Source organism: Grammomys surdaster, unplaced genomic scaffold (genome assembly GCF_004785775.1).
Source record: "Grammomys surdaster isolate TR1022 unplaced genomic scaffold, NIH_TR_1.0 129, whole genome shotgun sequence".
NCBI lineage: Eukaryota > Metazoa > Chordata > Mammalia > Rodentia > Muridae > Grammomys > Grammomys surdaster.
Window position 1 is genome coordinate 21,082,496 of NW_021604587.1, and position 23,284 is coordinate 21,105,779.

At 39.1% G+C, this 23,284-nt stretch overlaps 1 protein-coding gene across 2 annotated transcripts in view; it reads left to right on the top strand.

Moving 5' to 3' along the window:
- Sppl2a (signal peptide peptidase like 2A) overlaps positions 1–21,503 on the top strand; it is a 36,045-nt gene extending 14,542 nt beyond the window's left edge. Inside the window, exons 11-16 of one of the 2 annotated variants that reach the window (XM_028756353.1) lie at positions 3,126–3,182; positions 3,365–3,418; positions 3,915–4,017; positions 7,541–7,615; positions 10,763–10,923; positions 20,854–21,503. In XM_028756353.1, coding sequence (XP_028612186.1) covers positions 3,126–3,182; positions 3,365–3,418; positions 3,915–4,017; positions 7,541–7,615; positions 10,763–10,923; positions 20,854–20,928 — 525 coding nt within the window. In that variant the 3' untranslated portion in view covers positions 20,929–21,503. The remainder of the gene's footprint in view (positions 1–3,125; positions 3,183–3,364; positions 3,419–3,914; positions 4,018–7,540; positions 7,616–10,762; positions 10,924–20,853) is intronic. The other variant, XM_028756360.1, reaches the window with a different exon arrangement.
- The last annotated feature ends 1,781 nt before the right edge of the window (positions 21,504–23,284 follow it).

The window sequence follows — 23,284 nt, forward strand, 5'->3', positions numbered from 1 at the left end:
CTCAACTTGATCTTTCTATTATTATTATTGTTATTATTATTATTATTGTTTTTTTGAAATAAGTTTTCTCTGTGCTGTTTAGGCTGTCCTGGAACTCAATCTGTAGACCAGGCTGGCCTTCAACTCATAGAGATCTACCTGTCTCTGCCTCCCGAGTGCTGGGATTAAAGGGGTGTGCCACCACTGCTAGGCCCAACTTGATCTTTCTATACCAACAAGATCTGTGTCCAGGCTGCTCATTGAGGCCAGGGTGAGGCTGACCTCAGTAACAGTTCAATCCAGGGTTTCCCATTCTCACTTTCTGCCCATTCTGTCCTCTGGTTCTGTGGCCAGAAGCTCCTGCGGCGTATATTCCCTGTTTTCCACCATTTTACCATTCCTCCTTAACACAGTGAGGGAAGTACCAGGCGAGCAGGCGAGCGAGCCAGTTGTCATCCGTTATTTGTTCAGCTTCCTGTCTTGGCCTTTCTCATATCAGGAGCATATTATTAATTATCATCTAGTTCTCCTATTTTCTCTACCATTTTATTTTGTACCTTGCCTTATAACTTTATATTGCCCCTTTATTCTTTGTGTCTCTTAACTATTTCATGTTTGATGATAACAATTTTTCTTAGCATTGGATTTTGTTATTGTTAGTGGTGTACTCAGGGTAGAACCTGGGACCTGTGTATTTTAGCCAAGTACTCTACCACAAAGCCACATCCTTAGCCTCCTCCACTGGGCCTTTATCCTTTCTTTAAACAATATATCATCTATTAAAACACTGTAAAAACCTACACTTCTGACATTTACTGCCAGCCATAAAGACAGACATATACCCTGTAGAGGAGCTAAGATTGCAAGTAGGAAATAAAGATTTGAAACTACCCGAAAGTATTCATACTCAGACTGTTTGACAAGCACTTGCCCATGCCTTAAGGTGAGCTCTTTCAGTCAGTGCCATCACTGAGCAGCAATGCTACAAAAAGACAAAGAGAAAAGCATTAAGTCAGCAAGTGTGAGTTGTAACTGAAACTGGGCATTTTTAAAAAGCATATTTTCAAGCAGGCAAGACAGAATATGCCTATAATTGTAGCATTTAGGGTACAGAGGCAGGAGGATTGCCACAGTTTTTAGCCAGCCTAGATTACAAATCAAGTTCCAGGCCAACCAGGGCTACATAGTGAGATCCTGAGGCAAAAACAAAGCTGTCCAAGCTAGTACAAAACAAAACAGTTCTGAGGAATACTCCATCAGAGTTAGTTAATAAAAGGGAAACACTGTTGATCTTGAACAAGCCTCTAATCTCAAGGCTTGGAAGGCAGAGTTCAGGGCAAGTTAGAAAAACTCTGTTTCAAAAAACAAAACTAAACTAAATCAAAACTGAAACCATTGTCTTTACAAATCAGGTAGTCCTCAGAGTGCACTGGAAGTGCAGCAGTAAATGATAGTCAGGTTTTTGAAGTACTTTTTTTTTTTTCATCTTAAACCTGGTATCAGTTTAATGTCCGATGAAGTCTTAAAGGTACAGGCCTTTTAAAGGATAAAGGCCTTTGAACCTTATTTCTTGTGTGATTAGTTTGTTCTTTCTTTCTTTCTTTCTTTCTTTCTTTCTTTCTCTCTTTCTCTCTTTCTCTCTTTCTCTCTTTCTCTCTTTCTCTCTTTCTCTCTTTCTCTCTTTCTCTCTTTCTTATCTTAGGCCTGTGATTTGTAGCAAATCTGTTGTAGTAGAAGTAGCTGGAGGTGCCTTTTGGCACTCATTGCTATAAATGCTCATTTAATACCTTCTCAGTTTGACCCCGTTGTTTTCCTTATGGCTATATGCTTTATTCTTTTTTTTTTTTTTCGATTTTTTTGGTTTTTTGAGACAGGGTTTCTCTGTGTAGCCCTGGCTGTCCTGGAACTCAGTCTGTAGACCAGGCTGGCCTCAAACTCAGAAATCCGCCTGCCTCTGCCTCACAAGTGGTGGGATTAAAGATGTGCGCCACCACTGACCGTCCAAAGATTTATTTATTTTTTTTTTAATTTGAGTACACTGTAGCTATCTTCAGACACACCAGAAGAGGGCGTTGGATCCCATTACAGATGGTTATGAGCTACCATGTGGTTGCTGGGAATTGAACTCAGGACCTTTAGAAGAGCAGTCGGTGCTCTTAACCACTGAGCCATTTCTCCAGCCCTATATGCTTTATTCTTATTAGGTAACTAGAAATGTATGTCAGATGCTGCTCATTTCTGGTTTTAATGATTTTCGAAATCCAATTTGTACGTCTTCTCCCTGGTCTGCTGATGCATTTTTTTTTCTATGAAACATAAAAGCAGACGCCTCACAGAGAGTGTGGTGGTGCACACCTGTAGCCCAGCACTTGGTTGCAGAGGTAGGCAGATCAGTAGTTCAGGGTCACCCTTGGCTAGATGAAAACAACAGAAAGGAGGACATTTTGTGTAGTTTTAGCTTCAAAGTTTCACCTCAGACAGACAGGGATACAGGAGAAAACTTGTTCTTGAGCACCTTGTCTAGTCCACAGATAAGACTTCAGCAGACACAGGGAGGGAACTACCACTCAGGAGAATGCTGATTGGAACAAAGGAAGGAGACAGAGTTGACCCTGAGTGAGAATCCAGCTGAGGAAGGTTGTCATATTCTATGAGGTTGGGTCTTTTCAAATTTGGCTTTGTAGTTGTGTTGTGGGAAATGCCAGAAGGTCAAAAGCATTTTTATTCAATAAGGTTACTTATATTTGGTAGAGAGCTAAATTTAAAAGATTTTAATATCTTCTTTTTTTCTGATCTGATGGTTTAAGAACCATAATATACGTAGTAAAAAAAGAATTAAAATACTGAAAGTTCATAACCTATTAACATATTGGATGTCAGTATAAGCCAGATCTCCAGGTATACTTGAATGATCTGTGTATATGCCGACCTGATAATTACTGAGCTCCAGTAAAGTGGAGTGAGTGGTGTGCTAGCTGGATTTTGTTTCATATTCAATATCTGCTGTTTGTAGAGTCCAAGGAAGAAGCAGTTGATAGCCCAGGTTCAGTTGGCAGTAGGCTATGTGTCGTGGGCTGTTAGTCATCCTTGAACTGAGGCAGGTTCTTCTCTTTTGATGACTGACTGACATCTCTTCTTCCCTTTAGAATGGTGAGAGCATCATGGTGGAACTGGCTGCTGGGCCTTTCGAGAATGCTGAAAAGGTGGGGATGGTGTGAACGGCAGTGTTCACCCAGCTACTGCCTGCCTCTCTGTTTCCTACTGTAGCTCATTCATTGGTCATGGGTGCATGCTAAGGTGTTATCAAACTTCTTTCTCACAAATATAGCCATTTTCTTAGTTATTCTAAATTATTAAATACCTATTGACTTGGGTTTCATCCTAGAATGATGGAAACTTTGTGGAAGCCACTGCTCTGCACTCAGCTCCCCATGAGAAAGTAAGGATTGTATTTCAGATAAGTTCATTGGACTTTAAATCATACCCTCTGTGAGGAGGCTCTTCTTTGGGTGGGAAAAAATGTAGACTGACCAAAACAAAACAACACAACAAAACTTGTCAAGGTCTGAGTCCTATTCTTGGTAAAAAAAAAAAAAAATACAAATTTAAAGGTTAGCTGTGGGGGGACTATGTTCATACTGTTCATTCTCCATGTGTTGGATATAATTTCCTAAAACTACATGTCTTATTCCTTCAAGTTTTTTGTGCAATCAGAGTTTATGTATGTGTAAGTTTGTTTATGTCGTCTTAAGTTCAAGTTTTTTTTCAAATAATCAATGTAAAAACATTAAAACTATTACTACAGTGTCAGTGTTTCCCTTCCTAAAAGAAATATTAGGAAGAGACTTACTGGTTCGTTCTCTCTCCCTCTCTCCCTCCTTCCCTTTCCTTCTCCCTCCTGTCCTCCCCCTCCTCTCTGATTTTCTTTCTTACAGTTGCCAGTAGTTATCAGGGTGCCAAAACTGATGGGTTACTCAGTCATGAGTGTATGCTCTGTGCCTGTTTCAGTATTGGGTTTCGGAGATATCATTGTACCAGGTGAGTGACTATAATAATTTTAGCAAAACTATACTTACAGTTTTAAGGATGATATTTACAGTATCTGGAAAAGTTATAAAGCTCTGTATTTTTGACTGTTATTAGAACTGGGATCAATGACAAAGGTTAAAAAAAATGCATTGTGAAGGGCAAAAGAGAAATCAGCCCTCTGGACAGCCAAGGTAAAATTTCTGCTGCTGAAAGGTATCTTAGAACAGCAAGGATCCATTCATCCTTCTCTAGAGGAACCTGTCTGTGATGTTTCTTTTCCTCCTATTTGATAGTAATAGTTGCATTTTAGGGCGTGCTTTAGGTATGTCAGCAAGGTAGGGTTGAAGAAGAAAAGGAAGAGATCCACAGCTTACATGGCTTTATAATAAAAGACAATCCGGTGGGAAGCCAGTCACAGTCTGTTGCTTGGGGAAGGCAGACACCCGTTGGAAGCCTAGAGGTTTCAAGAAGCACAGACAGGGGGACCAGCCTAGGCTAGGACACTGGATGTGAGAGCCGGGCTAGATATGGGGGAATTGTGGAAGGGAGGATTAAAGGGGCTTACCTGGCTAGACACTGGAGATGCACATATGAATATACTTATTTAATACATACAGCATGAGATTTTTTTTCTTCTAAAAATGAGTATTGAGACCTTTTTTTTTTTTTGCTTGTACATTTGCATATATCTGTGAGAGCTTGTATTTTGTTTTTTTAAAATTCTTAGTATTGGGGCTGGAGAGATGGCTCAGCAGTTACAAGACTTGCTCTTGCAGAGATCTCAGGTTCAATTCCTAACACTCATTGTGAAGTGACCCAAACTCTGCAAGTTCAATTCTAGGGGATTTGATCCCTCTTTTGACAGGCACCAGACACACACATGGTGTACATAAATACAGGCACAATCAGTGTTCAAACTCGTGAAATAAATAAACATTTTAAAAATACAATTCTTGCTGGGCAGTGGTGGCGCACACCTTTAATCCCAGCACTTGAGAGGCAGAGGCAGGCGGATTTCTGAGTTCGAGGCCAGCCTGGTCTACAGAGTGAGTTCCAGGACAGCCAGGGCTACCCAGAGAAACCCTGTCTCAAAAAAAAAAAAACCAAACAAACAAACAAAAAAACAAACATAAAATACAATCCTTTGTATTAAAACTTAAGTCAGTCTTCTAAATATCATTTAAAATTGCTTTTCTTGATATACTCTCAATGTATTTTTAAACCCTCATATATTTGTTCATTTATATAAATTGAAAAAAAAAGTATTTTTTATATGCAACATAGTTTTGAAGCATGAATAGAGTGTGGAATAACAAGCTGAATGACAAAGGTTACCTCACCTTTTTTTTTTTTTTTTTTTTTTTTTTTTTGTCATGAGAACACTTGAAATTCAGTCAGTAGGTTTCCAGACTAATACATTGCTCATAACAACCATCAATGTGCTGTTTGATGAGTCTCTGGAACTTATTTCTATCTGAGTGAACTTTGTGTCCTTTGATCAGTATTTTTTTCCTCAAATTCTCCCCAGTTCCACTGTTTGACTCTGCTTCCATGAGCTAAGTCTTTGAAGTTTTATTTACAAGTGAGGTAATACAGTGTTTGCTTTTCTATGGCTGGCTGCTTCTTGCTTAACAGAGTGTCCTTCAGATTGATCACAATGCTGTTACCACAAATGACAGGATTTCCATCCCATCTACTCTTTCTTCTCTCTCCCCAGTACTCTGTCTTCTCTTTCATGTCTCCCAACCCACCCCCCAGTGTGTGTGTGTGTGTGTGTGTGTGTGTGTGTGTGTGTGTCCCCGGGTGTTGGTGTACATGGAGGCCAGAGACTGATTGATGTCCCTCTCTCTCCACCTTATTTATTCTTTGTTTGTTTCTTTGTTTCTTCCTTCCTTTTTTTTGAGACAAGATCTTTCTACATAGCCCTAGGTATTGGAGGAACTTGCTATGTAGGCCAGGCTGGCTTTGAACTCATAGAGATTCTTCTGCCTCAGTCTCCTGAGTGCTGGGATTAAAGTTGTATATCACACCATATCTGGCTCTTTAAGAATATTATTTATGTATTTTATTTCTTTATTGTGTGTGTGGATTTTTTGCCTGCCTGTATCTCTGTATACTATGTACATGCTATGCCTCTGGAAGCCAGGAGAGAACATCAGATCTTTGGGATTGGAGTTACAGACGGTTGTGAGCCACCAGTTGGGTGCTGATGAACCCAAGTCCCCTAGAAAAGTAGCCAGTGCTCTTAACTACTGAGCCATCTGTTCAAACTCAACATTATTTTTTGAGATAGGAGCCTCACTGAATATGGAGCTTGCTGATTCAGATAGGTTGGACAGCCATTAAAATCCACCTGTCTCCCTCCCCTTAGCACTGAGATCATAAACAGGTGCTATTACATGCGGGTGCTTGGAATCCAAATGCAGGACAGTGCATGCAGCAAGCTTCATCCACTGAGCCATCCCTGCAGCCAAGTTTCCTTTTTAAAAGATGAATATTACTTGGTTTTGTATATGTACTACATTTTCTTTATCTATTCATTCATATAAGTACTGAAATTGGTTTTATATCTTTGCTGTTCTGAATATCGAACATGTCTCTTTACCATACTAATTTCATTTCCTTTGGCTATATGCCCAGTACTGGAATTGCTGAGTCACATCTTAGATTTGTTTGTTTGTTTAAGGCTTCCTTGATATGTAGCCCAGGCTGTCTCAGTCTCCTGAATCCTTGAACTACAAGCTAATGTCTCTGGGCTTAGTTTGTTTTTAATTTTTTGTTATTTGTTGTCAAGCACTTAAGCTTACTAAGCAAACCCAAGAAATGCTGATAAATCATTTGCCCTTTTTCTCATTGAGGTTTTTTGTTTGTTTGTTTGTTTGTTTGTTTTACTGTTGGCTTCTTCAGGATCCTCAGATGTGTTAGGTACCTATCAGCCCTTATCAGATGTGTTTTTTTGGATACTCTTATTGCATAGGCTGTATCTTCTATTGATTGCTTCCTTTGCTATGTAGAAGATTTCATGTCATTCCATTTGTCTACTCAATATATATTTTAACAAAACTAAAAAAGGTTTTCTCTCTAACATGGAATATTAAGCAACTAATAAAGTTCATGTTTTTCAACTACTGTTGCTTTGCTTGAGGAAAGTGTTTAAACTATCAAATTTTAAAAAATCAACCTGAGGGCTGGAGAGATGGCTCAGCGGTTAGGAGCACTGGTTGCTCTTCCAGAGCTCCTGAGTTCAATTCCCAGCAGCCACATGGTGGCTCACAACCATCTGTAATGCGGTCTGGTGCCCTCTTCTGGTGTGTCTGAAGAGAGCAACGGTGGTATACTCATATGCATAAAATAAAGAAGTAAATCTTTAAAAAAATCAACATGAAACCTCATTCATAATTTTAGATACTTAAATGTTCCCATAATGCAAGAAATAAACATGAAACATGACAACCTGTGTTGTCGCCCATTCTAACAGTTGAATCTGTAATGTTGTCATTGTTTTAAGAAAATAATGTGGATTTTCTTTTAGGCCTGTTGATTGCATATTGTAGAAGATTCGATGTTCAGACTGGTTCTTCTATATACTATATTTCATCCACAGTTGGTAAAATTTGTTTCTTTTTATTATGTTGTGCTATATTGTCTGGAGAAAATGCCAAAGGGCTAAAAGTAGTAGTCTGCTTCTCTCTTACGACTATCACACGAAGTGCTATAGAAGATCTCGTACTTAGCCCTGTGGCTTGTAGCTTGGTTAGTGGAGTGCTTGCCCAGCATACATAGCATCTTAGGCTTGAGCCCCAGATGCACATGCACTAGTGTGATGGCATGTACCTGTAATGCCAACATGTGGGAGGGAGGGGCAGGAGGACTAGGAGTTAAAGACTCTCAGCTGGGGATGGAGGGATGGCTCAGTGGTTAAGAGCACTGACAGCTCTGCTAGAGGTCCTGAGTTCAAGTCCCAGCAACCACATGGTAGCTCACAACCATTCATAATGGTATCAGATGTCCTCTTAAGGAGTGTCTAAAGACACATACAGTGTACTTATTTAAAAAAAAAAAAGTCTCCTTAGCTACAGGAGTCTGAGACCATCCTTGAATATGTAAGACCCTGACTCAATAAGTAAATACATAAATACAAATACAAAAATAAATAGTAAATGTCAAAGGTTCACACAAATTTCTCCCAAAATAGAGTTAATAACAATGCAAGCATTAGTCTAAACAGCTAAATTTTGGTGAGGAGGTAAGTAGCATTGTTTTAAACATATGGAAATAGATTAAACAGTAAATCTAGTAAAAGTTAGTACAGTACTTTCTTTATATAAGCCAAAGCTCATTTAAATAACCTATAAAGGATAGTCAAATTATTTTGGTTTGTTTGTTTGCTTTTCAAGATAGATTTCTTTGTGCAGCTTTGGCTGTAGACCAGGCTGTGCTCAAACTCATGGAGATCCACATGCCTCTGTCTCCCAAGTGCTCTGATTAAAGGCGTGCACCACCACACCTGACCTAAAACATCTTTGAGATCCTTTGTTTGTTTTTTGTTTTTTTAGAGACAGGGTTTCTCTGTGTAGCCCTAGCATCCTGGAACTCAGTCTAGACAAGACTGGCCTCAATCCCAGAAATCTGCCTGCCTCTGCCTCTGCCTCTGCCTCTGCCTCTGCCTCTGAATGCTGGGATTAAAGACATTCATTACCACCACCCAATTATTTTATGATTTTAAATAGTGAAATGTTAGGCTGGAGAGTTAGCACAGCAGTTAAGAGGATATATTTATCTTGCAGAGGACCCAGGTTCAAATCCCAGTTTCTATATGGTAGCTCACAACTGTCAGTAATTTCTGTCACAGAGAATCTAACAACCTTTTCTGATATCTTATGCCCTAGGCATAAACATGCAGGCATACCTACATGGAGGCAAAACACTCATGCATATAAAATAATAAAATAAATCTAAGCATGGTACATACCTTTAAGCTCAGCATTCAGAATCAAAGGAAGGTACATTTGTGAGTTTGAGGCCATCCAGTTCTATAGAGTTCTAGGACTTCTAGGGCTACACAGAGAAACCCTGTCTTAGACACACACCCCATACCACTGCCCTCCCACCTCCATGGTGCTACAAGGAAAAAGAGATAATTAAAATCAGGAGCAGTGGATGTGCACTTGTAATTCCAAGGACTCTGAAAGGTTAGAAGTTCAAGCCTATTCTTGGCTCTGTATCAAGTTCAAGGCCTTGGGTTGCAAGAAACCCCCGACTCAGAAACAAAAATAAATAAATTGAGCTGGGCAGTGGTGGCACACACCTTTAATTCCAGTGCTTGGGAGGCAGAGGCAGGTGGATCTCTGAGTTCAAGGCCAGCCTGGTCTACAGAGTGAGTTCCAGGACAGCCAGGGCTATACAGAAAAACCGTGTCTCAAAAAAAAAAAAAATTAAAAGTTGAGGTTCTACAGGGTGTGTTGGAGCTCACCTTTAATTCCAGCACTCAGAGGCAAGCAGATCTCTGTGAGTTTGACGTCAGCCTGGTCTACATAGCAAGTTCTAGGACAGCCTGAGCTACAAAGCGAGACCTTATCTCAAAAAACAAGTTGAGGTTTTATAAATAGTTTTATAATTTTATTAAATACCAGAAACACAAGTAGTAAATGTTTATCACTTGAATTTTTTAGCATCGTGTATTGATAACCATAAATTTATGTAAATGAATTAATGTTTTGTAGTTGTCTGATAGAGCAGGCAGTCATTACTTCTGTTACTGTTATTGAAATGTTACTACTAGGAAATTTAAAAGAAAAAGCTCTGATACCTCTGAATATTCTGCATAGATATTTCAATATCCAAAGCTCTGAGTGCTTAGGCAAATGGCCTGCACCACACAGCCAGTGATGTCCTTGAAGGTTTTCTAGTCCATATAGAGTTAATGTTGTGATGTTGGAGAATGATGTCACTAGAAATGTCACCCCTGACAGTATGAAAGAAATCTAAGAGAGGCAAGAGCAGGAAGTGCAGAGAGCACGAGAGAAGGAAGGAGAGACAGAGGAGAAGAGGAGGGAGGAAAGAGAGGGGAAACACACTCCATATAGAAACAAGAAAGCAGCTTGAGTACAACATCCTTTAAAGACAGTAACACCCAGTACCAGCCAGCATGATCCAGTCAAGAACACTCAGTCAAAAGGCAGTGCTGGAATACTTGTTAGTTCTGTTGTTACTTTGGGCAGCTTACTCAGCCTTCCTGATCTTCCACCACCTCATCTTTATGTAGCCACACTAAATTGCCTGAGATCCTATATTCATATGATATTCCAGCTCATTAGGAAACATCCAAATGATATTTGGTGTGCAATAGTTAAGGAAATCTGTAGTATGTATTAGGACAAACTTAAGATTTGGTTTATTTTTAGTTATGTGTGTGCCTCTGTGTGGGTATGCCCATACAGGTCAGCACAGGGTCCTGAAGAAGCCGGGACCATCAGACCTTGTTGGAGCTGGAGTCACAGGCAATCGTAAAAGCCCAGCACCCATGTTAGATGACATCTGTTTCTAACACCCATTCTTGGACATCTGACACCTCTAACCTCAAGAGCCTGTGCCCACAGTGACAAATCCACACACAGATACAAACACATAATTTTAAAACTATGTCTTATTTAAATATGTCTTTAGAAATATTTGAAAACTAATATTTTAGTGGGGAAGGAAACCCCATTCCTTGAAGCATGTAAAACTGACCTGCACTTCTGTTTTCCCACAGCCTATGCTGTTGGCATGATAATTACCTTTGTTGTTCTGATGGTGATGAAGACGGGACAGCCTGCTCTCCTCTATTTAGTACCTTGTACACTTATTACTGTCTCAATCATTGCTTGGAGTCGAAAGGAAATGAAGAAGTTTTGGAAAGGTAGCAGCTATCAGGTATGTGTTTATACTTTCTAATTCACCAGCTGATATGCTACAGCAAGTCTTTATGTATCAGAAACTTCATGTTACCCCTGGATGCCCTGAGTTCTTCCTCTGCAGTTCTGCTGGCATCTTCTTGCTGCAGCAGTGGGTCTTTTGTGCCCATCTTGAGTGCCAGAAGCACTGTGAAGTTCCTATGGGAGGACATTGGAGAACACAGCATCGAAACGTACATTCAAATCCACATAAGTAGCATGCAAGGTGCAACTATGAAAATAGGCACTGGGTTTTGAAAATGACAAGAGAAGTTTATAATGAAGCCAGACTGTGGTTGTACAGGCCTTGAATCCCAGTGTTTGGGAGACAGAAGTGGACTCTATGAGTTCCAGACCTGCCTGGTCTACAGAGCGAGTTTCAGGACAGCCAAAGCTACACAGAGACCCTGTCTCAAAAAACCAAAACCAAAACCAAACCCAAAGTTTATAGTAACATACATGTTCTCTCCAGCATTTGAATGTACCAAACTAACTTCAATATCAAAGTTGCTCTTTAAAATTCGTATAACAAAGAAAACCATAATTTCAGAATCTGTTGTTTGAGTTATTTTTTAACAGAGGTAAAAGCTTCACTCCCCCCCACACCCCAAACATGTTTTTGGAATTCCAGAAAAATTGTTTTGCATTGAAATTGAAGAGAGTTGAGAAACCCTTGCTTGCTCAGTTCAGGCCACTACACTGACCCCTTCCTAGGGACATTTTGTAAAGCAGTTATTTCTGATTTGTGCTAGTAAAGTGAACTGCCCCCTCCAGCTGTCCCCACGCATGTCAATAGTTACCTGAACAGAGTCATCACCTGAGAGTAGGTGGCTGCAGACGTTCTTACCAGAGAAGTAGTTCAGATGGCTCACAGCATCTTCTGGAGATGGCCAACATTATATTATAGGCTTTTATAACTGGAATTCCTTCTGGGAAATATTACAATTTCATTTTGAGATTTAAAAAAATAATAATAAAACCTACTTTGACTACTTATCAGTGCTATTGGGTGAGCCCACATTAGTGTATACAAAGGTATCTATAGCCACAAGGTCCTTCACTAAACTATTAAAATAGCTGATAATTTTTCTATGAAGATGACACCTACGTTGTTTTATCCCCCTAATACTGGAGATCAAACCTAAAGCTCTCATATGGTAGACAAGTTTAATTTTTATTTATTTGTTTTGTTTTTTGAGATGGAGTTTCTCTGTGTATCCCTGGCTATCTTGGAACTCACTCTGTAGACCAGACTGGTCTTGGCCTCAGAGATCCACTTGCCTCTACCTACCAAATGCTGGGATTAAAGGTGTGTGCTGCAGCCACACCACTTGGTTTAGATTTTTTTTTTTTAATTTAAGTAAAAGAATATCTACATCTACAGTCCCAACTCTTGGGAGGTAGGGGCTGGCTAACCTCAAACATAGCAAATTAGAAACCCTATTTCAATCAATAAGATGAAAATGTGTCCTAAACTACTACTAACTTTTGAGTATCTTATCGTCAAAATGGCTTTTTTATCCTCTTTAATAGTTTTATATTTCTGCATTTAATGAATATTTATGGAGCATGATGTAAGTATAATTTCAGATATTGACTCTATAGGATGAACAAGTTATAAGCAAAACTTCTCCTGAAATTTACTAGGAAATGCAGACAGAGTCATAGCAATAAAGTGTACTGCATGTATTGATAATGGCAAAGTGTCATGGTACCCAGGGATGGGGCGTCTGTGGCCAAGGAGTCAGAGCCAGTTAATGGGTAATTCTAAAAAATTGTCAAATCTCATTTAGAACTGGGCTACTTGTTCATCTGAGAGGAACCAGGTCTTCAGCAGTTCCAAGGGAAGAGAGCTGGCATGTTCTGAGAACTGACTGGAGCTTTGGGAGCTCTGGTGTTAAGTATGGGTAAAGGACCTGAGGGAAATGAGAACTGGAGGCCAGAGTATGTAGCATCTTAGAAGCATTGTTACATGAAGTGGTGGATATGAAGAGAAATTTGGAGGCATAATTAATATGGTCTGATGATGCATTCAGGGCGGAGAGAGGAAAAGGAAGAGGAAGACTCAAGATCTCTGAAGGAGAGCATAGGCTTGTGCATACAGCATGAGGCAGTTAATATTCCAAAGTGCCTACAGGACCAGAAAGGGATCCAGGGCAGGAGTCGGAGCCAACCCAGATACAGTGTCTGAGTGGCTCTAGTGTACGAAGCAGTAAGTGAGAACAGAACACCTCAGACAGACCTGAGGAGAAGAGGGTCCACTGCTCAGAGCACCTAACTAAGTGTGAGGCCAATCACGACAAGGATGTCAGATAACACAGATACTACTTTAGGACAGGTACCAAACCCTTGTTTAGGGTAGAATTTAAAATCAATACTGAATGCAAACACTATCTTAAACAATGTATGTTGGTTATTTTCATCACCAGCATTTTTGCTGGTAAGGAAGCCCTTCAATGCAGCTCTGTGTATTTTTTATAGATTTATTTTTATTATTTTTAATTATGTTTGTGTATGGACTGTGGGTGCCTTCAGAAGTCAGGATAGATTGTCAGATATGTCCTCTGCAAGAACAGTATATGACTGCTGAGCCATCTTTCCAACTCTTAAATAGTTTATTATAAAAATATATGCTATAGAAAACTTTGAGGTATTAAAAATACAAGAAGAACCCTGCTACCCAGATATAAGTGGAGCACTGTGCTTCCTTCTGCAGAGGGATGGCACCACTGTGAGACGGTTCTATCAGCAGCTCCTCACTTGCTTGTTCTATTTTTCTGTATTTCTTTTATAAATTTCTTGTAAAAAAATCTCTCGCTGGCTGAATATTAATATTCTATTATACATACTGCCATTCTTTATCATTTATTTTTACCCAGACATTTCTCCTTACAAGATTTTTTTGAGAAATGATAAAACTGTCTGCAAAGATGTTCACTATGACACATCTGGCCTTTCTGCTACTTAGTGGATACGTTATTATTATTGGCAATTAATGTTCTAAACATCTGTTGACTGTTTTTACTGCAGCCATTTTTTCTGTGTATTTTAATTACAAAGTAATATATATTTGTTTCTTGGTTGGTTTGTGTTTAGGTTTTGACTCTTTTTAAGACAGGGCCTCTCCCTGTAGTCTGGGCTGTATTGAGCTCAACTGTAGCCCCTGATAGCCTTGAGCTTTCAGCATTCCTCCTGCCTTACTCTCCTGCATGAGGGATTATCAGAGTCTGGCACTATTCCTCAGCTAGTATTTGTGATTTTAATTAAAACATTTTAAGATGTATTTATTCTCAGTGGGGAGGAGTTGCCTGCAGAGACTAGAAGGTTCCTTGAAGGGGGAGTTACAGGTTCATACTAGGAATCAAACTCTGATCCTCTGTAAGAGTAGCAAGTGCTCATAACCACTGAGCCATCAAGAAGTACAAAAGTGAGGCTGGGGAGAGAGTTCAGAGTGTGTATTGCTCTTCTAAAGGACCAAGTTCAGTTCCCAAGACTGACATCCAAGCAGCTCACACCTGCCAGTAACTCTAGTTCCAGAGTTCCTACACACTCAGAGGCTTCCTGCACTCCATGCACATATTCACATAGGGATACATTATGAAATAGAATAAATGCTAAAAAAATAATAATAATACAGAGAGATGACTTGTGGTTAGGAACACTTGCTGTTCTTACAGAGGACCTGAATTCAGTTCCCAGCATCCATATGGGGTCTTAACAATCATCCTTAACTCCAATTCCAGGGATACAGCATAAAGACATATGTACAGGTAAAACACTCATGCACATAAAATGAAAAGAAATAAATATTTTTAAAAAGAGAAATGAATGTCTCAGAAGTGAAGGACCCTTTTAAGCTGTCCCATCCTTCTGCCACTCTTTCAGGAGGGACAGCTACCTTGAGCCCTTTGGGTGTAGCTTCCAGGTCTTTCTGTGCAGCTTCCAGGTCTTTCTGTGCTTCCCCACAATGGAAATAGTTGATTATTTTAGAGTTACTATATACCTAAAAGCATTAATTTCTTTGGAGATCTACTCTTTTTAATGTTTCTCTGGTTTCTTCTAGCATTTTCTTTTCTCTTTCTATGTTTATTGAGAGAGGGAATGGTGGGAGGACATGGAAGGAATTCCACCAGTGAGTATTCATGTTTGTCATGAGCATATATTCTGCCCCGGGCCACTCGAGTTTCATTCTAAATAATTATGGTATTTAAAAATACATATTTCTGTTTTCACAGCAGCTAGACACAGAGCAGTAATAGTCCCAGAGGCAGGCTTCAGGGTTCAGTTTTGTTTTCTATTGGTATAATAAAATACCCTGACAAAATTAGCTAAGAGAAAAATGGCTTATTTTGGCTCACAATTCCAGGTTATAGCCCATCATGCAGGGAGTCAAGGGCAGCGGGAACTTGAAGCAGCTAGTCACCTAGATAGTAAAAAATAAAGAAAAATGAATACATGCATGAGCCAGTACTCAGTTGGCATTTGCCATTCATTCAGTTTAGGATCTCTTGCCTAGGGAATGGTGCTACCCAAAGTGGGTGGATCTTCCCACTAATCAAGGTCATTTTTCACAGACATGTTCACAGGGCAACCTGTTTTAGACAGTCTCACATGAGGCCCCTTTCCTGGCTTATTGTAGGTTGTGTCAAAGTGCTCATTAAAACTAACCATTATAAGGGGCTTCCCTAGGTGACACGGCAGCTAAATAAAACAATTAATTGTAGGATAATCCATTTTAAAGTATCTGAAAACAAAAGTTACTTCAGTTTGTGAAAGGTAGCATCATTATTTTATTCCATAAAGACTTTCAGAATACAGATTAACACCTAGTAAAGAGCAGGAGTCTGCTGGCCAGGTACACCTGAAAACTAATTTAGTCATTCTAGCTCTGACCTTGGAAAATTTACCTTGCTCTTGGTGCCTCAGTTTCTTCTAGTATGAAATAGGGTAATAACTTACTTCTGAGGACTGCATTTAATTTGACTATTAACCATTGGATATGTTAGTATATGCCAGTTTCTTAGAACAGTGTCATAGCATACCATTAACTACAAATATGTTTGTTAGTATTTGAAGGAGTTGGGAGCTTCAAAACTTTGTTTTGTTGGTTTGTATGTCTTTGGTTCACTATCTAGATTTTCTTTTTTTTTTCTGATTTTCATTTTAAAACTTTGAATTTGTGTGTGTGTGTATATAAGCCTGATTGTTTCAGTAGCCCTCATAAAATTATCATAGCTGTCATATATTTTAACTTTTGTTTGTGTTTGTTTTTGAGACAGGGTTTCTCTATATAGCTCTGGCTGTCCTGGAACTCTGTAAACCATGTTGGCCTGGAACTCAAAAAGAACTGCTTGCCTTTGCTTCCTGAGTGCTGGGTTCAAAGACGTGCACTACCACTACCTTTATCACTATTAATTTTTAAATGATCTCTATAATCTTTATACACAGACATTTTTGTCTGTACCAATTTTTTTAGTCATTTTGAAATAAACATAAAACAGAATCTATTAGTACTACAAATAATTTGGTTCATTATAATGTCAGATATATGTGTTGAGTACAAGGGTAGTGATAGAGGTTAAAACATCTCTGGTCCAAAATTCAAAGTGCTCTAAGATCTGAGATTCAGGGGTATGGTGGTATAAATGAGTATGGCCCTCATAGGTCAGTATGCTTGAATGCTTGACTGCCAGTTGATTGAACTGTTTGGGAAGGATTAGGAGGTGTGGCTTTGCTAGGAGGTGTGGCAGACGCCACTGGTGGCAGACTTTGAGGGAACCCATTCTGTCTCCTACTTGTGGATCAGACGTGAGCTCTCAGCTGTTCCTGCTGCCATGGTTTTGCTCTGTCATCATGGACTCTGGCTCTGTGCATGAGTTATATGTGAAATATAAGTTAGTTTCATGTTTGGATCCTATCCTCAAAATGTCTTTTTATGAATAGGCAGATATACCAAATTTTCAAAATCTGAAACACTTCAGTCTCAAGTATTTCAGATGAGAAAATCTTAACTTGTAGTATAATTAATGGAGGAGGTGTAGAACTTCCCACTGGAGACTTGTTCCAGAGGGTGGTGTGAGCGGGTGTCCAGGGATTGAACCTGAGGCCTCACACATGCCAAGCAGGCTCTGTACATCCGTTTGCAATGGCTGCGGTGGTCCTGATGGCCTAAGGTGCAGACCTCATCACGTAAGTGCTATAGTACTTGACTTGGAATCTTTCACCCTCTCTGTAAATTTCTCATGAAAAGAAGATGGATTTTTCTACAGTTACATTAAAATAGTATAATTTTAGAAAAATTAGTTACAAATTCTTTTGTGTAGCTTCAAGGCTGGTTTTCTTTGACATTTTCTGGATACTTCTAAAGCTACAGTATGCAGTTTGGTTTATTTGTCTTTACTAGAAGCCAGAGTTCTAATTAATGTAGAGTTAATAAATGACTTTTTTCCCCCCGGAAAGCATAACGGTTTGGGGAGAGTGGTATTTTGTGTTTCTAATAGTAAATCAAATGCAGTGAGGCTCATGCAGTAGCTTGAACAGGCTGTTTACTCTAATGGGTAACAGATACTCAGCTTGTTGGCATCCAGTGAACAGTGTCTGCTAATGTCACTAGTACTTGTAATTATTTTTAGAAGTCACAAGCTTTGAGTCACGAGTTGGGGTTCAAAGCTATTTAAACTGACTGAGGACCGAGACCTTGTTACTCAGGTTGATTTATTAGACAGCTTTCAGCGAGCAGCTTAAACAAGTAGAGCTTCAGAAAAGCCAGGTTAGCCGACCGCCTCTCAGAGGACAGCTTTCCAAACAGACTGCCTAGTCACAAATGTGAAATACCAATTTTGCCAGTTAATTTCTTTTTGGCTGTATTGATTCGTTGAGTTTTATATACTTGACCCCTGTGTTTGTTCTGTGTACCGCTATGTTGTTTTTACCGAAAGCTTGGAGAATAGGAAGTAGCGATGGTAACTTTTCAATTAGTAATCCTTGAAATTGTTTTGTTGTTGTTTGGTTTTTTGTTTTGCTTTTTTGGGGGGACGGGTGTGTGTCTCACTGCATAGTCTAGGCTGGCTGAGATTCAGAGTCTTCCTGCCTCAACTTCCTGCATGCCAGGATCACAGCCGGGTATTACCATGACTGGTTAATTAATATATCTAAATTTAGGGCTGGGATTATAGTGCCCAGTGTGATACCTAAGAATTAGGAGAGCAAAAGCCTGTTATAATGCTGGGCACATAGCTCTTACTGTTCAGGGTGGTTGCCAGGGTACACAAATCACAGAGAGGAAAAGCAGAGTGTCTACCCCACCCGCTACTGTCCCTTCCAGACTCGCTCAGGCCTCCTCTGGCCTTTTGTCAGAAAAACAGGCCCTATCTCTATCTGTATGTGTATGTTTATAACTTTAAGTGTGACTAAAATATTCCATAGCTTCACTCTATGTCTCATGTTGTAGAATGCTTAATGCTACCAGTCTTGATCGACTTTTATCTGTTCTTAAAATGCATTGAAGTTTATAGTGTATTTTTATGATGTTAGAGAAGGAACTCAGGGCTACCACATGCTAAGTAATCCCTTGAATTTTTTTCTCCTATAGCTGTTATGAACATGAAACTGCTTTAATCTAGGTGTTATCTTTGGCAGATAATGGACCAAATAAATGACCAGGACCTTTAATAAATAACCGTGGTTGCTGACAGGTGGGCTTTACTGAAAGTATCCCCATCGGTTGAGGTGCAGGTCACCTGAAAGCTTCAACTCAGAGGCACTCCTGTCTGGCAAGTCCAGAAATCCATGTGGAGCAATCTCTTCTTCTTAAAAAACAAAAACCTGAAGTATTTAGAAAAAAAAAATAGGGACATTTATATTGCTGGACTTTCCATCTGATTCTCAGTAATGAAGAAAGGAGAGCATACATACTGATACTGAATCTTATCATGTATTGGTCTGAAAGACTTCCACAACCTTTACAAAGAGATTACATTTTTCAATTTTAACGTAGTTTTATCTGAAGAGCAGGATAAAATATCTTAACTATTTAAGCACTTCCTTTTTCCTGCATTCTCAAATATATTTTGAAAAAATGTATAGAATATGGGTAAAATTGAAGTGAGAAAAAAGTTCACTTAGGATGCCTTTAAAATGCTCTGTTAGCAAATGGATTTTGATTTGTTTTCAGGAGTTTTAAGTGCTCTGTGGTTTACATGTTTATTAGTAGGATTTTTTTGTTATGTAATATTTCCAAACTTTTATGTATCATTTTTGACTTGCTTGAGTGACAGTGGTGGTGTTTTCCTTGTTGTGTTGTTCTTGTTTGCTTCTTTTGAGAGGAATGTGAATGTGTATGCATGTATGCCTGTGTGCATTGTGTGTGTGTGTGTGTGTGTGTGTGCGTGCTTGTATGTGTGTCTTGAGATAGATTCACTATGTAGCTCTGGCTGGCCTTGAGCTTGCTATGTAGTCCAGGCTAGTCTGGAACTTATATATAGAGAGCTGACTTCCTCTGTCTCTCAGGTGCTAGAATTAAAGGGGACTTTCTTTATGTGTTATTCTTATGTTGTCTTCATAAGGTTACAATGTTACAGAGCCAGCAGGTGTTTTTACACTAACTTCTGGAACCATTTTTAGCTTTCCATTGACATAAGTGCACACTGCCTCTTACAGTCTTCTTTTGAAATGGAATTCCAACTACTACAAAGGACAATATTCCCACTGGGAAGTAGAGATTAATGGGAGACCTGGAAGATATATTCATATGGGCCATATGTCCTGTAATTCATCCTTCTGAAAAGTTAGAGATGATGTTGATTTAGACAGTGTTGTAAAAGAAATTCTTGGTTCTATAAGGTCATTCTTTTTTTAAGGTTTATTTTTATTATTTTTAAATCATGTGTATGTATGTGGATGTGTGCACATTAGTACAGGATTGATGGCCTAAGGCAAGCAATCCCCTAGAATCAGAGTTACAGGCAGCTGTTATCTCACTGAAGCCAGAGTTGTGGACCAGACTGAGAGCAAGTGCTCTTAATCGCTGAGCCATCTCTCTATAGTCCCAAGATTACTTTCATTTTAGTTTTGAGATAAGGTCTCTCTATATAACTCTGGCTGTCCTGCCCCAAACCATTTAGATCAGGCTAGCTTTGAACTCACAGAGACTGGCCTGCTTCTGCCTCCTGAGTGTTAGTTAAAAATAGGGGTGGTGGTGGCAGCTGAGGAGTAGCTCAGTTGGATCCTGATGGGAGGGGACGTAGGGAGGAACTGGGAAAAGTAGAGGGAGAAGAAACTGTAATCAGGATATATTGGATGAGAAAAGAATCTATTTTCAATGAAAGTGGAAAAGGGGGTGGGGTGGGGTGGGGTGGGGTGGGGCGGGGAGATAGCTCAGTTGGTAAAGTGCTTCCTGAACTAGCATGTAGGTGTGAGCTCAGCTGTCCAGAACTCACTTAAAAAGCCTTGTGGAAGGTCTCAGGTTTGACTTGCTTTTCATCCCAGCACTCTGGAGGCAGAGGCACGTAGGTCTCTGTTAGTTTCAGGCTACCTAGGGCAACATAAATCCGACTGTCTCAATAAAGTAAAAGAAGAAAGAAAGCTAAGTTCAGTGGGGTGTATCTATGACCCTGGTGCTGGGGAAAGTGGTCAGATGGGTTGCAGAGACAGCAGGATCTCTTTGGTAAGCTCCCATCTCAGCAGCAGTGCCTGTCTCAAAAACTAGGGTGGAAGACAGCCAAGGAAGATAGCCATACGCATGTGCATACAAGTGCCTGAGTACCTAGATGCAAACACGCATCCACACATGCAAAACACACACAAACATCATACAAAAACATCATACAAAAAAAAATACTTTTGCTAAATTAATGAAGACTGGGAGGCCAGTTTACAGTTTGCATTTTCTGATATCTTTTATTTTGCCTAGGTGATGGACCACCTGGACTATTCAACAAATGAAGAAAACCCAGTGATGACTGATCAGCAGATTGTACGACAGTAATTACGTGGACTTACAATGATGTATTATTGATTTTCTACAAATAGATTTTGGCCTTTTTTTCTTTTTTTCTTTTTTTCTTTTTTGCTCTTGGAGACAGAGTCAGGATTGGAATTCAGTCCTCCTGCCTCTGCCTCCCAAAGGTTTGGGACTATAGCTGGGCAACACCATGCCAGCAAGTTTTAAATCAAAGTTTGGATTGAAAATTGGGAACATATACAGTGATGTTTGCAAGTCCATATATTTTTTATGAGCTGGTAAAAATCCCATCATACATAGTGAAAGTGCATTTTCTTTTAATTATGTTAAAGTTGTGCCTTCACAATCAGATAAAAACGTAGGATTTGTGTAGTTTCCAAGTGTATTATATACATTATATTTTTCTAAAAAAGAAAAAAAAAGCTACCCTGACCTTCCTTTGTACTTTTCTTACTGAAATATTTCTCCAAATTCTAAGGATAGATCATGTATAAGTATCAAAGCAAGTTTCTGAGTAGATGTTTTTGTTAAAGATTTATGCAATTCTTAACCCCACTGCAGAAATAAATACTTAAGACTGCAAGAAAGCAGTTCATGTATATGGGTATTTTGCCTGTATGCATCTGTCTGTACACCACATTTGTGCCTGGTACCTGGTGCCTGGTGCCCATAGAGACCAGAGGAGGGTGTTGGGTCCCCTGGGACTGGAGTTACAGATGGTTATGAGCTGCCTAGTGGGTTCTGGGAATCAAATCCAGGTCCTCTGAAAGTGAACCATCTCTCCAACTTTGTACTTTAAGTATTAAAAACTTGTAACTTTTTTTAAACCTGAGTACCTAAATTCCTTCATTTGCATATGCATGCTATTAGACTGTTTTTTAGGTAGAAGGAAACACAGAAGTAGTCATTATAAGGATGCCAAAACTGAATCTAGTTTCTATTGGTACATGGTTTACTTGAAGATACAGATTAAACTTCTGTACTTACTTTTAAGTTTTAGTTTGTTTTTTTTTCTGATCTTTGAAATTTGATTCCATTGATTAGGTAATATTTCTTCTTTTAAATGTTTTTCTTATCTGACTAGATATTATATGTATAACTTATTGTTTGCTTTGGCCATCCTCACAAACCCCACATCATCATCACCCCCTACTTTCCAGTCCTTTTTATATAAGTGAGCACTGCTAACCACAAGTGTACTAAAGTTCATACCTTTTCTCAAATCCAAAATGAGTGGTCAGAGAGTTAACCACTTTGCTAGCCTGCAACCTGAAAAAAAATTTTTTTCCTTTTGATTCTTTGCAAAATCTCAGGTATTTTTCTAGAAATTAGAGGTGAAATTAGCTTTCAGTTTTGTTTCATCTTTTAAAATTTCTCTAAGAAAGTACCAGATACCAGGCAGTGGTGGCGCACGCCTTTAATCCCAGCACTTGGGAGGCAGACGCAGTCGGATTTCTGAGTTTGAAGTCAGCCTGGTCTACAGAGTGAGTTTCAAGACAGCCAGGGCTACACAGAGAAACCCTGTCTCAAAACAAAAACAAAAACAAAAACAAAAAAAGAAAGTACCAGATGACAAGTCATTGCAGAAGCTCAGGATTTTGTATTTCTGCATAAATGCTGCACAGGAGCTGTGAGCAGATCTAGTCTTTCCTGATAAGCCTAATTCAGCTTATTCAAAGTAAAATGAGCATATTGAAAAATGGGTTAGACCTTTGATATTTGAACTAAAGTTCACATTAAAAGCTTTTTTGTTTAATTGTTAATTTGTGCTGAGTAAATGACAAAGAAGCAGGACTGCCAGCCTCCTCATTCTTCTAGGTACAGGTGTGGGGGCTTTTGTTTACAGCAAAAGAGCTATCTGGAGGGTGATAAGTGCCATTTATAATTCTAACTGTATTTTCACTTCAAATATCAATAAAATGCCTGCCAGAATACAGCTGTTTTACTAACATCTGCATTCCCATTCAAGTCGTGATTTTCAAATGCACCAGTTACAATTTTATGAAAAATTTTAAAGAAAATTATTCTTAAAAAAAAAAGAAAATTATTCTTTCTAAAGCCTCGTTGAAATAAGACAATTTCTTAAAATAATTTGGTTTTATTAATTTGTAACTAATATTTTAATTTCCTAATCTAAACTTTGGCTCCAGAAAAACATGAACACATCTGCAAATGAATTCTGACTTATTTGAAACATTTCTCTTTTACCCAACCATCATATTGTTGTAATTAAAATCTTATATATGGACTGGAGTGTAGCTCACTGGAGTACTTGCCTACCATGTTCAAAGTGCCTTCCCCAGCACTGCCAATGAAACAACTTACTAAGTAGCTGTAAATAACAAAAAGAATTTCCTAGAGTCTCTCTACCCTCACTGCC